The 14,435-nt window shown below is 45.9% G+C and overlaps 1 protein-coding gene across 1 annotated transcript in view; it reads left to right on the top strand.

The window, feature by feature from the left end:
• The window catches only part of TTC39A (tetratricopeptide repeat domain 39A), a 90,051-nt gene that overhangs the window by 33,618 nt on the left and 41,998 nt on the right, over nucleotides 1-14,435 (top strand). Inside the window, exons 2-6 of the mRNA XM_088458314.1 lie at nucleotides 99-203; nucleotides 6,368-6,499; nucleotides 9,385-9,461; nucleotides 11,617-11,684; nucleotides 13,078-13,142. Coding sequence (XP_088314440.1) covers nucleotides 99-203; nucleotides 6,368-6,499; nucleotides 9,385-9,461; nucleotides 11,617-11,684; nucleotides 13,078-13,142 — 447 coding nt within the window. The remainder of the gene's footprint in view (nucleotides 1-98; nucleotides 204-6,367; nucleotides 6,500-9,384; nucleotides 9,462-11,616; nucleotides 11,685-13,077; nucleotides 13,143-14,435) is intronic.

Raw genomic sequence — 14,435 nt, 5'->3', positions numbered from 1 at the left:
GCAGGTTTGTGCGGTATATACTGACCTTGTACAGGTGTGCTTGGCTAATAACAGCTAAATGTAGATGATCTAACCTGTCTTATGTTTTGTCTACCCAGGCAGCCAGATTCAGACCTAAAGACCTCCCTCTCCGAATGTATGATTGCGCTGGACATGTTCTTAAATAATAACTTCCAGGAGGCTCTCACCTTCCTCCAGGCCAGGTAAGCACTATCTTCCTTTGTTCTGTCTATGGGTAACCCTGTGTGGCTCCTATCTGATATAGGCAGCACTCGGCTTTAGAAGCACATCCATGATTGAGAACGCACTGACAGGCTGATTCACAATGGAACACAACTGCGAAATGCAATAGCGATTACGCACGCAGTTCAACTGCGATAGTATGCTTGTCCACTGCCACCGCAGCACAACATAAGGACGACCACTTTACCTTATATCCGTAATGTTTAGCAGGACTGCGAAACCATCGGTACAATCAGTGGCGTCACAAGGGTGGCAACACCAAGGTGCAGACTCCCCCTCAGTGACAGGAGCCGAGTGCTACACTGTAGTATTAAGTGCAGCACTTGGCTCCTGACACTGTGAGGGAGCCGGGACGCTGCACAAAATCCGCACCTCCTGCACCCCCCCCCTCCCAGTAAGAAAGAAACACAGGACCAGGGGGTTTGGGTCACGGGGACACGCCTCTACCCACGTGGCCACGCCTCCTGTCCGCGAGGCCATCCCCTCTTTCTGGTGCCACACGACTGCGCCGCGCACACAGCGTCCCTCCCCGCACCAGGTGACACCGCGGGAGGGATGCCACTGGGTACAATGGAGTGCCATCACAGCCTCACGCACACTTTCACAAGCCCTGACCTTACTCAGAAATTGCTAACTTCATCGCACGCTATCAGACTTCAGCCTGCGTAGGGCATTGTAGTGGCTAATTTATGCATGCCCATGCAATGGTGTTCAAACGCACTGGCACGCCTGCGTTCGCCCACCCACCCCCCCCATTACCACCCACAAACGGCACTTCCTGTCAATCACTCTGCGATGGGTCTGCGTAGTCACTGCGATTACCTGCGATCGGCCGATTGCATGTGTCACGGACCGCCCGGCCGATCCCTCCAGATACGCCAATCTGAGAATCGCCGCCCTTGACTTTTACAAGTTAACTCAGCACGTGTGGTTAAATAAACCTGAGAGCTGCCACCAGCAAAGGGGAACTTTAGTATTAAATACAGGGTAAGCCTTTGCTCTTACCTGCTATACAATATGGACACTTAGTAAAAATAGGTAACATGGGCCAAATGAGGTTTTGGGTCATAAAAATACAGTTCCAGAACTAGAATTAATGTTTTAATTCAAGAAAATCTTCAAAGCTTAGTTACAACAAATTATAAGATATAGTAATGTTACAATAAAAGGGTTCACATAAATTACTCACAATTTCCAAGAAATAAAATTAAAGGGAAGAAACAAATCACACCGTTGACTTAAGTGGTTTGGGGGACGAGGCAGTCCATAGTTACGAACTCCGGATCAATCTGTACCTCACGATGGAATCAGCATGGCCGGCGGTTCAAATCCCGACAGCGGAAGCCCGGCAGGGGTGAAGATCTAACCCTATTCTATCCCCTAACCCTCCCTTAGGGTGCCTAACCCTAACCCTAACCCCCCTCTAAGTGGCTAACTCTAACCCCCCCTTCCCCACAGCCTAGCCCTAAGTCTCACTGGGGGGGGGGGGTGCCGAACCCTAACCCCCCCGCCGGGGGTACCTAACCACCCCCCCGCGCGGCTGTCCGCACCCAGCTTACCTTCGATCGGTATGCAGAACAGAATCACATAATTACACCCCTTTTCCATCAAACACTGTTCCAAGCTGGGTCAGACCTGGGATTTACCCCATTTACACTGCGGCGCCGACCCGGGAATATCCCGAGTCGGCGTCGTTCACGCTGCACATGGGTGCAGTGCTGGTGCTTGAAGATGATGTCATCCCCAAGCGCCGGAAACTCCAGATATCCCCTGAATGCCAGTCCAGAGACGAGGGGAGGGAGTCCTTTCCAGGGGGGGGGTGTCATTCGGGAAGATGTCTGTGACAGCTGTCACCGGGGAGGGAGAAATTACAACCGCCCCGTATGAAGCGGGGATGGGGTAAAAACCGGAACAGTCCGGACCATACTGAGAGGCTGTAATTTTTCCCTCCCAGGTGACAGCTGTCTGTATACCAGCCAATCACCATGCGGTAAACGGGTCCTGGGTCGGAAGACCCGGGTTACCAGTTTCCACTGAGCCTGACCAGGGTTTTACCTGCGTAAAACCCTGCTTGAGACCCGGGAAGAAATGATGTATCAATCGTCCCAGGATTTTTTTCTAGGAGCTACCCGGGTTGACAAGGCGATAACCTGGGTATTTTTTACGAATAATTGTGTGAGTCTATGCCAGCACTGTTAGTACACTCTTCTATTACCCATCATCTGTAATTGTTTCCAGATGTTAGTGCCCCCCTCCCTCCAGGTTCAGACCAAAGCCAGGGAGGCATATTGGTGATTTGTCATATTCAGGGATAGCTAGGAAGTTGTCTGACGACATAAGGGCACCATGGGCTATCTATGGCACCAGAATGCAGGTCCGGTAATGCCAAGGATCAGTTGGATGTTGCCGCTGGCCTACAAGGGGGTTTCAGGACAGCCGGAAGTGATGGGGGGAGGCCTCTCATCTGTCGTATAGTACATTGTATGTATTTGTATGGCATATGTGGGGATGGCTTCATTTCAGCTGTTCCTCCTGAAGCGATGGAGATGATAGTTTTTAAAGCACCTGTTTTACACCACAGTAAGTAATAATCGTTGACCATAGCAAAGGTTTTCAATCTGTGATGCTCCCTTCATCGTCGGTCAGGCATTACAGACTGAAACAGCTCTTGTAGCATTTGGTAAATATAGAATTGCTCACAATACAGTAGATTTTGTGTGAGAAATTAGGACTGCTATAATCACAGGTTTCCACTATCATTATACCATTATGGGCTGCTGTGCATTGTTGCTATTCATTCACAGAAAAGTTTGTGACTTCATGACTCAGTGACCAGTGTTCCCACCCAGCATTGTCTATTTATTTACCTCAGGAATGTACAGCTGATCCTGCCAGGACCTTTCTCACTGGTTTACTCACTGTGGAGAGCATTGATAATATTCAGGGCCTGAGCCACGTCTCTCACTGAGGCTATTTGCTAACATTACTTTACACTATAAGGTCATTTTGCACCTGTTCACCTAGATGGCCTCTCCCAGCAGGACTTTGCAATCTCATGAGACACCGCTGCAAATGTGAAGTGTGCCTTGTGCGGATGGCAGACAAATCTCCAGATTTGCACTTGGCAAAAGTGTAACCACCTATGTTTTCTTTCCACCCCTTGTACAAAATACGCTTTTTTTTTCTACCTAAAATACTTTACGGCTTAAATGAATCTGGAGAGTAAAGGTGCATACACACACAACGATTTTTTGAACGATTATCGTTAAACGATATCGTTTAACGATAATCGTTTGTAAAAATTGTTCACTTTCTGAGTCAAATGATGAACGAGTTTCGTTCATGCACGTTCACGTTTGTTTTTTGTAGTTTGTAGTTCAGTCAAACTTGTCAACTCAACGATTTTCAGTAAGGGAATATGCAAAAATCGTTTGTAGTTCTAAAAAATCATTCATTACATTTAAATGAACATAGTAAATGAACAGCTTTAGTAAACGATTTTAGTTAATTTTTTCAAGGTAGAAAATCGTTTACTAAAATCGTTCATTAACTAAATCGTTGTGTGTGTATGCACCTTTAGGATCCATTAGGGCTCCATCTATTACATTTAGCAAGTTTGTGTATGTGAAGCTTTTTATTGCCGGAAAGCGGCTGAAAATGTGTTTCTCTGGCGAAGTGCAGAGAGAGGAACAGAACAGGTCACATTAACCATTATAGGACAAAGCCTGAGGACCGCCAGTTCTCATCTTGTGCATATTCCAATCATTCGGCCGACTGAGGCATATAGTGGATCCAAAGCCTCATCTGAACTGCACAACAAACGCTATGCACCTTGTAGATTACATGCACTGACTGCAAATCCAGTTCTGCTACTCTTGTGATAGATCACTGTGTATAGGAGTGGGGCACGTAATTGCCTACAGCAGGAAACCATAACTACCCAGCCAATGTTCTAAGGGCGGGATGTACTAAAGGTGAAAATGTTGCATTCCCCAAATGTACTAAGCCCTGTGCTTTGTCCTGATGGGTAACGCCACCTTTAGGCGAGATGTACCGCATCACTCATGTGATGCTTAGTACATCACGTCCTAAGTCTGCAGATGCCTTAGGGCCTGATTCGGAATCGAACGGATCTCCCTTGATGGCAGCAAATTGTGAGTGCTAGCATGCGGCGCACTATATTACACATTTTTGCATATCTCCAGGTGATTGTGAGTTGGGCAGATCTTGGCAGGATCTCTCTTTGTGAGAACTGGTCAGTGACCATGCGATCACGTAGAACTTTTCCATCTTGTGGGAGCGTCGTGGGCGTGTAGCTGTACTTTCTGAGGCCTGCTTCAGATGGGTCACTTGCACCCAGCGTAAGGCAGTTACAAGAGCCGATACTAATGATGACAGTCACAAGTGTCGATTGAAAAACAGTTGGCGGGTGCGGCTTCAAGTAGAACAGATAATGGCATTAGCCCTACAGAAACTTGTATTCGCATAAGGTAGTAAATCTGGCTTCTGCTGCTACATGCAAACACAGACACTTTGGGCCAAATGTAATAGGGTGAGAGCTTAGAAAAGTGAGAGTTTCTGACACTTTTTAAACTTTGCCAATTTAATAGAGTCCAAAAATAAAGTAACAGAGTGAACTTGCATGTTTTTTTAGACTTAAAAAACTCTCACGATTTAAAATCTCATTCAGATGTTTTCCCATTTTGAAGATAAAACTCAACCAATGTGAGAGATTACTGCTAAACTCTCACATTTTCTAAACTCTCACCCTATTACATTTGGCCCTTTGCATCCATCTCAGATTCAGCGCCTTACAGTATCCCTCTGGCCCCAATATTTGGGGGAAATGTATCAAGAGTTGCCCAAAGCAACCAATCAGCTTCTAACTCTCCTCCATCTAGCACAGTCTTTGAACTGACAGTTAGAAGCTGATTGATTGATTACTTTGGGCAACTTCTCCACTTTACCACTCTCCAAAGCTTGATACATCTCACCCTTTGTCACTTGCTCAAACACAAATTAACCCTCAACACTATACTTTAAGCAAAACCATTAAGTGCCTTTATACACTCCATACTTTAATAGGCCTTTTCTCATGTTCTGATTCTAAATTATAGGGTTTTTTTTTTAGCTATGTAGTATTTTTCTGTCTTTCATGTTACATTTTGCTGTCACTGGCCTCTTAATAGGGTCAAGTGGTGCCTATCTGAGAGCCAGGTGCCCTCTTTCCTTTTTTCGGCAATTAGTAAGATGCCAGTTTTGGTTCAATAGCCGGATGGCTTGGAATGACCTGCCTTCCCTGTATAATATGAGGCCATAGGGCTTCAAATACCGTCAGAGCTATCATATTTACATGCTCTTTCATTTTAGCCATACTGACCTACTCTCCCGAAGAGTGCGGGGGACTCCCGATCATACTTCCCTACTCTCCCGGGAGTCGCGGGAGGCTCACGATTTTTTCGGGTAACCCCCCACACCCCTGGAATAGTAGGCAGATCTCCGGCATCCCGCCCACTTCCTAGTGAAGTGGGCAGGATGTGGAGAGTCCGAGAAAGTTTTGAGTCCGTAGGGCAGGGTTTTCCTGTAAAGAGGGCGGGGCCTAATTACAGCTATATACTGGCCCCCCGAAGCTGAGAGCAACATGTCCTCTCCTGCTGCTCCCAGAAAACACTGCAAAAAAGGCGGTAAGTATGCTCCTTATTTTTCGGGTAGTCCCCCGCATTCTCGGAAGAGTGGGTGGATCTCCCGCTTTCCGCCCCCTTCCTAGTGAAGTGGGCAGGATGTAGAGATAGTACTGGGAATCTCTAGTCAGTAGGTAGAGGGAGGAGCTAGAAATATGCCTTCGTGTCGGGCCTAATGACGTAAAAAGCCCGGCCCAGCCTCCAAAGCGGTCCGGTGCATCTCCTCTCCTGGCTTGTAGGATTTTAGCACCATTTTGAAATGTTGGCCAAAGTTTGTGGTGTAAAGAGGGTTGTGTCTCAGAGATGGAGCCATCAAATATAATTAATGTTTCCTAATGCACATTTGTTAAGAAATGATTCCTGGCTTTTGAAGAGGAGGGTAGGGCGGCATAATGGGGGAGCATTAGAATTTATTCCAAAATTATTCTATTTTAAATACACAGGTCCAAGGAGAGCATGTACCATGCACTCACGTATGCCACCGTGTTGGAAATGCAAGCCATGATGACCTTTGACCCTCAGGACATAGTGAATGCTGGGAACACCATGAAAGAGGCGCAGGCCGTCTGTCAGAGGTTTGTACGGGCGACTTATTACACAGCAATGTCCACAAATGATAACACTTAAACTCGCAGCAAAATAGTGCATGCAATTAATTTAAAAAAGTCATATAGTAGATATTACTTTTAGGCACCCTAAGCTGTGAGTTGTGTGAATGCTGTGCTCTGCTGGGGGTTGTGTCAGGCTGATTCAGAGTTGGCAGCAAAACAAAAAGAAAGTAGAACCTTAGACAAACCATGTTGCAAAGCAAGGGGTGCAGATACATGTATTGATTTGCATGCAGGGTAAATACTGGCAGTTATTGCATGTAGCACACAAATGTTGCACAGTTGTATTTTTACTATTCCGATCTAAAGGGCATGCAGTCGGGAAGCCGGCCGTCGGGATTACGTCCGCCGGCTTCCCGACTGCTTTATCCCGGCGAGGTTTAAATGACAAGCGTCTAAATCTAGACGCCTGTCATTTTACCGACGCCGGGAGACCGGTGCCCAGCATCCCGATCGAAGTGATGCCGGGCGCCAAGCGCGGACGGCCGCGCGGGTGTGAGGGTTAGGTTTAGGGCTTCCGGGGGGGATTTAGGGTTAGGCACACCCCCCCCCCCGGGAGGTTAGGGTTAAGCTAGGGTAAAGGAGGGTTAGAGTTAGGCACCCCCGGGGGGGACTTAGGTTTAGGCGGCGGGGAAGGGGGGGTTAGGTTTAGGCACTTAGAGGGGGGATTAGGGTTAGGCACTGGGGGAAGGAGCCCTAAGGAGGGTTAGGGGGGGGAGGTTAGGTTAGTAAATACTTACCTTAGGGATGATCGGGGCTTTTCAGCAATGTCGGCCAGCCGCTGTCGGGATTTGGAACTTGAAACTTGCGTCCGGCGGTAATTCATACCAATTCCATCTAAAGTTCTCTGAACATTTTAAATCTGCCCCACCTGCAGTGCAAAATGGTTCTACCAAGGTAAAACTCTGCTCCCAACTCTGAGTCAGCTCCCGTATATGCAAATGATAAAATATGCCAGGAGACTTGGTTCCACATACAGCCATAAAGCGGGCCGGTATACAGCGTTTTGCCATACCACCACTTCTCATACTGCTTAGATTGTACAATTGTCAAATTCCATTCATTGGCATTTTCCATACCACCACTTTTACATGTTTTTGCTTGGACCATAAGATTTGATTATGACTTTTTTAAATTTTATTATTATTTTTTTTGTAGGTAAACTTATTTTATACAAATATACATAGGTAGTCAGAAATAAAGCGGCTAGGGTCTATCTGCACCAACAATTATGATTTGCGCATTTCGGAGGTCACTAATACCCCTTTCAGACTTAAGCCTAAAACCCGGGTTTTTGCACGTGAACGCACATCATCCCGGGTCTGGCTTATGTCTGAAAGGTGTGACCCGGGTTGACAGTCCTGGGTCCGCGACCCTGTTCACTAACAGTATTTTTCCTGGTACTTGCAACTCAGGTTGATGACCCAGCTCAAGTGTGAAAGGTGCGACCCGGGTCTTGATGATCCTGGTCATGCCTAAAACAAATTGTTTGGCCGGTGACAATCAATTGCCCAAGCGCCCATTAAATGCTGCAAGACACGGGTCCGGTGTGAAGGGTGACGACCTGGGTATAAACCAGGTCGCCCCCCTAAGTGTGAAAGGGATAGCTCGGCTTCAACCCGTGCTTGGTGTCCCGAGTCCAAGCCGGGTTTAAGCCGGGTATTTATGTCTTTATGTATTTATTTATGTCTGGAAAATGTTTACTTTTCAAAAAATTCACTTAAGCATAAAAAACAATTTCTATATAATTTTCTGTATTCCTGAATGTGTACAAAGATCTTGGTTTTTTTTTTAAAGGAGGAAAAAAGCACATAATATGTGTTTTGATGCTACCCTTCGTATTATATTTGTTAAAATGAAAAACTAACTGCATTGGGTAGAAATAAATCTGTACGGGCGGATGTATAGGGTCTATGGAGGCATTTTTCAGTGTGGCAGCTGAATATCTTGTCAAATTTCAAAAACACTTCACTTTGCTTGGCACCTTTCTTTCTTTAATTGTATAACATTGCATTTGCTGTATGAATAATTACACATCCCATTAAACTGAATGGGCGCAGTGAATTGCTTGAAGCTTATGCTCTACAATTTGAATTGCTACATGATGTGATTAAATTAGACTATTGGGGCGACGTATCAAACCAAAAATATATACTGTACTTCAGTGAACCATAGGAGTTACATTTGACACATAATTTCCAACAAATCAGGTGTTGGATCACGTGCGGAGTTTTACAAGAAAAAGCTCTGCCGTGTTCACCAAACGCTCTTCTGACATTACCCTTGGAGAGAACCTTTGTGCTCATCCACACGGTGTAAATATTAGCAATGGGTATATAATAACGCAGTCTGTGTATTTCAATGGGTTTAAAACGTCAGGCATGGGATCTTCGATCACTGTGTCTTAGGTCGCAGGCAGCAATGAAATACGCAAAGTGTTCACGTGAAATTGCGTTGTCATGTTTTTCACACTTCTCCGCCGTGTCGGATCAATAAACCTCTCAGTGCCAGTACTGGCACAGCGAGTTACTTGCATTCTGTTTGGAACGCTATAAAAGCATTCAGCTCATGTAACGAGCCCTCAGAGAGGACAGTGGCTCTTTATCTGTCAAAAGTTTGATGTGAGATAAATCTACATTTTACTGTGTGATCTCTGCTTTTGATGCAACGTGCACATTCTCTAGACAAAAAAAAAGTGCTCTTGTGTAAAAAATACAACCTCCCCTCTCCCACCAACGTCTAGTCCTGCTTGGGATCCTGTTTGTTTTTCCTCTCTCTGTGTTCTGTGTGGGAATATCATGTACACGTCAGTGGGGGCAGCTTAACACCTTTGTGTTTCATCTCACCACCAGGTACAGGAAGAAATCTACAGTCGCAGACTCTTTCAACACTTTAGTCCGTGGACAAAGTCTTGATCAGTTCACTGAAGGTATTTATTACTTATTTGCATTTCATTATTTAACCAGAGACAGCTGTATTAGCAGATCACACATCCATGAAACTGCTCTCAGTGTTGGAAAAGGAGTTCTCTGGTGATCGGTAGATGAAGCTCTGTTAACGGCATCAGGGAATTTTTGGTATAAGATAGGGCAGAGGTGGATGAAGAACCTATAGAGCCCTAGTGTGGGCTACACTCTCCCCTCATTTTGTAAAAAACAAAAAACAAAAAAACCCCACCAAATATATGTGGATAATCCCTCAGTGCACATTGGGCCGTAGGTGGGAGCATAGGAGTTGAAATATAAAAGCCTGGCCAGGCCATGGGGAGAAGGAAATATAAAAGCCTGGCCTGGCCATGGGGAGAAGGAAATATAAAAGCCTGGCCTGGCCATGGGGAGAAGGAAATATAAAAGCCTGGCCTGGCCATGGGGAGTTGAAATATAAAAGCCAGGCCTGGCCATGGGGAGTTGAAATATAAAAGCCTGGCCAGGCCATGGGGAGAAGGAAATATAAAAGCCTGGCCTGGCCATGGAGAGTTGAAGTATAAAAGCCTGGCCAGACCATGGGGAGAAGGAAATATAAAAGCCTGGCCTGGCCATGGGGAGTTGAAATATAAAAGCCTGGCCTGGCCATGGGGAGTTAAAATATAAAAGCCTGGCCTGGCCATGGGGAGTTGAAATATAAAAACCTGGCCTGGCCATGGGGAGTTGAAATATGAAAGCCTGGCCAGGCCAGGGGGGGTGGAAAAATAAAACCCTGGCCTGGCCATGGGGAGAAGGAAATATAAAAGCCTGGCCTGGCCATGGGGAGAAGGAAATATAAAAGCCTGGCCTGGCCATGGGGAGTTGAAATATAAAAGCCTGGCCAGGCCATGGGGAGAAGGAAATATAAAAGCCTGGCCATGGGGAGTTGAAATATAAAAGCCAGGCCTGGCCATGGGGAGTTGAAATATAAAAGCCTGGTCAGGCCATGGGGAGAAGGAAATATAAAAGCCTGGCCTGGCCATGGGGAGTTGAAATATAAAAACCGGGCCAGGCCATGGGGAGAATGAAATAGAAAAGCCTGGCCTGGCCATGGGGAGTTGAAATATAAAAGCCTGGCCTGGCCATGGGGAGTTGAAATATAAAAGCCTGGCCTGGCCATGGGGAGTTGAAATATAAAAACCTGGCCTGGCCATGGGGAGTTGAAATATAAAAGCCTGGCCCGGCCAGGGGGGAGTGGGGTGGAAAAATAAAACCCTGGCCTGGCCATGGGGAGAAGGAAATATAAAAGCCTGGCCTGGCCATGGGGAGAAGGAAATATAAAAGCCTGGCCTGGCCATGGGGAGAAGGAAATATAAAAGCCTGGCATGGCCATGGGGAGTTGAAATATAAAAGCCTGGCCTGGCCATGGGGAGAAGGAAATATAAAAGCCTGGCCTTGCCTGGCCATGGGGAGTTGAAATATAAAAGCCAGGCCTGGCCATGGGGAGAAGGATGAGTGAGGAATTGGATCAACAGCTACAGGAAACACTTGGTTACATTGATTCTAGGTGAAGAAAGAGCCACCAGTTTCTAAATTTACAGGTACAGATACTTTTTCCAAAAAGACAGTTGGCATTATTTATGACGTCTTGGCTTTGTACCAGTGCACCTTTAGTAGATGGGTCTACTGCCCACTCTAGGGAGACACGGCCGGCCCATTGTCCATATAAAGTGATTCCAGCTTCTATCATTGTCACTAATTGACGTATATTTCTGTGTGTCTTCTAAAATAGAGCTTGGTTTAGTCTGGTGTTTGTCTTTGGCTAATCATGGGAATGTGGGACACCAGGTACAGAGTAATAAAATCACATTTTGTCATATAAATGCCAGAATACCAGACCCTCCAACATGACCCCTTCCATTCAGTACAAATTGCTCTGCTCCTGGACTTCCCTCTTAATTGATGATTGCAGACACCTGTGCTGAAACACCTGTCTCATATATTACCTAGTTCAACACAGGTGAAAGCAATCATACATTAGGTGGGAAGTCCAGGAGCAGAGCATTTTGTACTGGGTGGAAGGGGTCATGTTGGAGGGTAGGGAATACTAGTAACAACGAGCAGCACGGCCCTAACATTACATATAATAGTGTATACTGATGCCTTGTGCTTGTGTTGCAGAAGAGATCCACGCAGAGGTCTGTTATGCGGAATGTCTGCTTCAGAGAGCCGCCCTCACGTTCCTGCAGGTCTGACATGTCAGTGTTACACGTTAATCAACACCCATAATATTCCTTTGTCTTTAGTCACCTTTCTACGTCCTTACTTTATTACATAATGAGGTGCAGTAGCCAGACTAGGTGTGGACTACGGCCACGTAGGGGGAGGACTATGGCTACGTAGGGAGTTATTTATAGCCCCAAGGCTTCCTGGTACCTATTTTTTTTATCATTTATAGATGTTATTTCTGTTTTTCACCACTCACACCACACACATTGCTCTAAAACCAGCTAAATGTATTATATCGGTTCGTGGAAACCTTTGCACGCATACAGTCTATCCATCCGTTCCAAATTTCAGTAGTCATTACTTCATATTTGATGGAGCAGTATGCGGAAATAGTGGGCTAGTTAGGCCTCGGCCATGGGCAGGTATTATAGCTTAATTTTCTAATGAAGTTTTCCGCTTAAGTATGCATGTAGATGGTGCAGGGCCTATTCAGTCTGATGGGAGGTTCTGGTAGCAACCGAAATTAGCTCATCCAACTCTATAGTGTCACTATGGAGTAGGGATGTGCAGGCTCGGATAGGTTCGAATTTTCCCACCAAGTTTGGATTTTTTCCGCCAAAAATCGTGTCTCAGAGAGAGGCAAAACATCATCTTCCATAGACAAACATCATCATTCCTGGACAAAAGCCCATGGTAGATGATGTTTGTCCATGAAAGATGACGTTTTTTGTCTTTCTGAGACCCGAATGCGGGTATCTAACAAGTGATCACTAAATAGCAGAAGGTGCGGGGTCCCCTATCAGCAACGAGTAGTAATTCCGTGGCTCCTAACTAGGGATGTGCAGGCTCGGTTCTACTCGGTTCCGTTCGGTTCTTTTTACCGGATCTTATTGGGTTTCAGCTGTCACGAGTTTTGGATAGCCAATAAGATTCGGTAAAAAGAACCGAACGGAACCGAGTAGAACCGAGCCTGCACATCCCTACTCCTAACACACTGGATCAAATGTACCTCTCTATGTAACAGTGTTCTTACATCCAACAAAAAGATGCTGACTATTTTGGCATTCCTGTTGATGAGATATGACCTTCCGCAGATAGTGGCAGTTGTAGTTCAAACAATAGAGTGTTGTAGGTGTCTATATTGTCTACCTGTTATTTACTAAACGTGGCTCTCTAGCTGTTATAGAACTACAAGTTTAAAGGCATGATGGGACTTGTAGTTCTCCAGCAGCTGTACCCCCACCAGTTGTCTAAGCCGCTGAATTGTAGATTTCTATAACCTGTCTAACAGCTTTATAAGGTTAATGATAGCATGACAGATGTGAAAAATTCTCAGAATGTTAAATACTATTAGAAAAAAAAAACAATTATGATTTTGAAAAATGCAATTAATTAATCTCTTTATTAATTCAGGATGAAAACATGGTCAGTTTTATCAAGGGTGGAATCAAGGTCAGAAACAGCTATCAGACGTACAAGTGAGTATTGCTCAGTGATACTGGGACACAGTGACTGAACCTTCTTATGAGGAAAATATCATGACAGAGGGTGTGAGACGTCAGTTTAAAGCAACAGTGAATAATTGTAACAGTGGTGCACATGAATACCCCTTTTACACTAGAGTCCCGGGTCTGACCCAGGATTTACAGCACCCAGGACGGATCCCTTCCACACCTCGGGTTGGCGCCATTTACACTGCACACGTGGGCAGTTGCTCTCTCCTGTCGGCGCTTGGAGATGACATCATATACAAGCGCTGGGAAATCCAGATCTCCCCATGCTGTAAACAGGACCTGGGTTAGATGACCCGAGTTACCCGTTTACACTGCAGGGTTACACGGGTCGATCTCGTTGTAAACCCAGCAAGCTACCCAAGTTGATTTGCGTGGACCCTCGACACGGGAATCTAAACCTGGCCTCTTTTACACTAAGCCGCGACCCGAGTTAATACGGCAATAACCCGGGTCGAAGTGGCGGTGTAAAGTGGGTATAAAGGGCTGATCCCGAGTTAAGCATACGTACACCTGGATTTAAGCGTATGCAAGTACATGCGGTGCGATCATACCCACTCCAGCTGCATCTCCACCAACACGTAACAGGGCGCTCTCACAGGTCAGTGAGCGTGTGCTGATACAATTGCAGGCTATGCAAAGAAGCTCTCACGAGCAGGGCTCTCTTCCCTCATGTGCTTTGCCTTACCTTGCTTATGCCATCACCTCCTCCCCACTGCCTACAGTGGCACCTTTCCCTTGGGTATTATGGCTGCTGATGCAACAATGTTTATTAAACCTGTCCATATCCTGCTATGTTCTGTATTGTAAGTGACTTTGGCAGGGCCGGTGCAAGGTTTCTCGGCACCTTAGGCAAAACTTCAACCTACTGCCCCAAACCACCATCAATGCCCACATCTCAGTCCCTTAGATGAAAGTGCATCTTATTTGTTATACAGTTGCTGCCTGCATTAAGTACAATTTTGTGGTAGGCAGACTCAGTGGCGCCCCCCAGATTACGGCGCCCTAGGCAGCTGCCTAATGGTAGAGCCGGCCCTGGACTTGGGCCTCATTTATCAATAAGTTTTATCATTCACAATGAGATAAAACTTGTTGCGTATGATAAATGGTGCTCCAGCCAATCAGCTCCCAACTGTCATTTTTCAAACAGATGATAGTTGGGAGCTGATTGGCTGGAGCACCGTTATCATACGTAATGAGTTTTGTCACCTGTTGTGAATGATTTGTTCTTGTTTTGTTGATAGTGTTTTGTCTATGTAC

This window comes from Taudactylus pleione, unplaced genomic scaffold, assembly GCF_031769625.1.
Source record: "Taudactylus pleione unplaced genomic scaffold, aTauple2 ptg000824l, whole genome shotgun sequence".
NCBI lineage: Eukaryota > Metazoa > Chordata > Amphibia > Anura > Myobatrachidae > Taudactylus > Taudactylus pleione.
The sequence above is the reverse complement of the archived record's forward strand: the minus strand, read 5'-3'. Positions and strand labels throughout refer to the sequence as shown.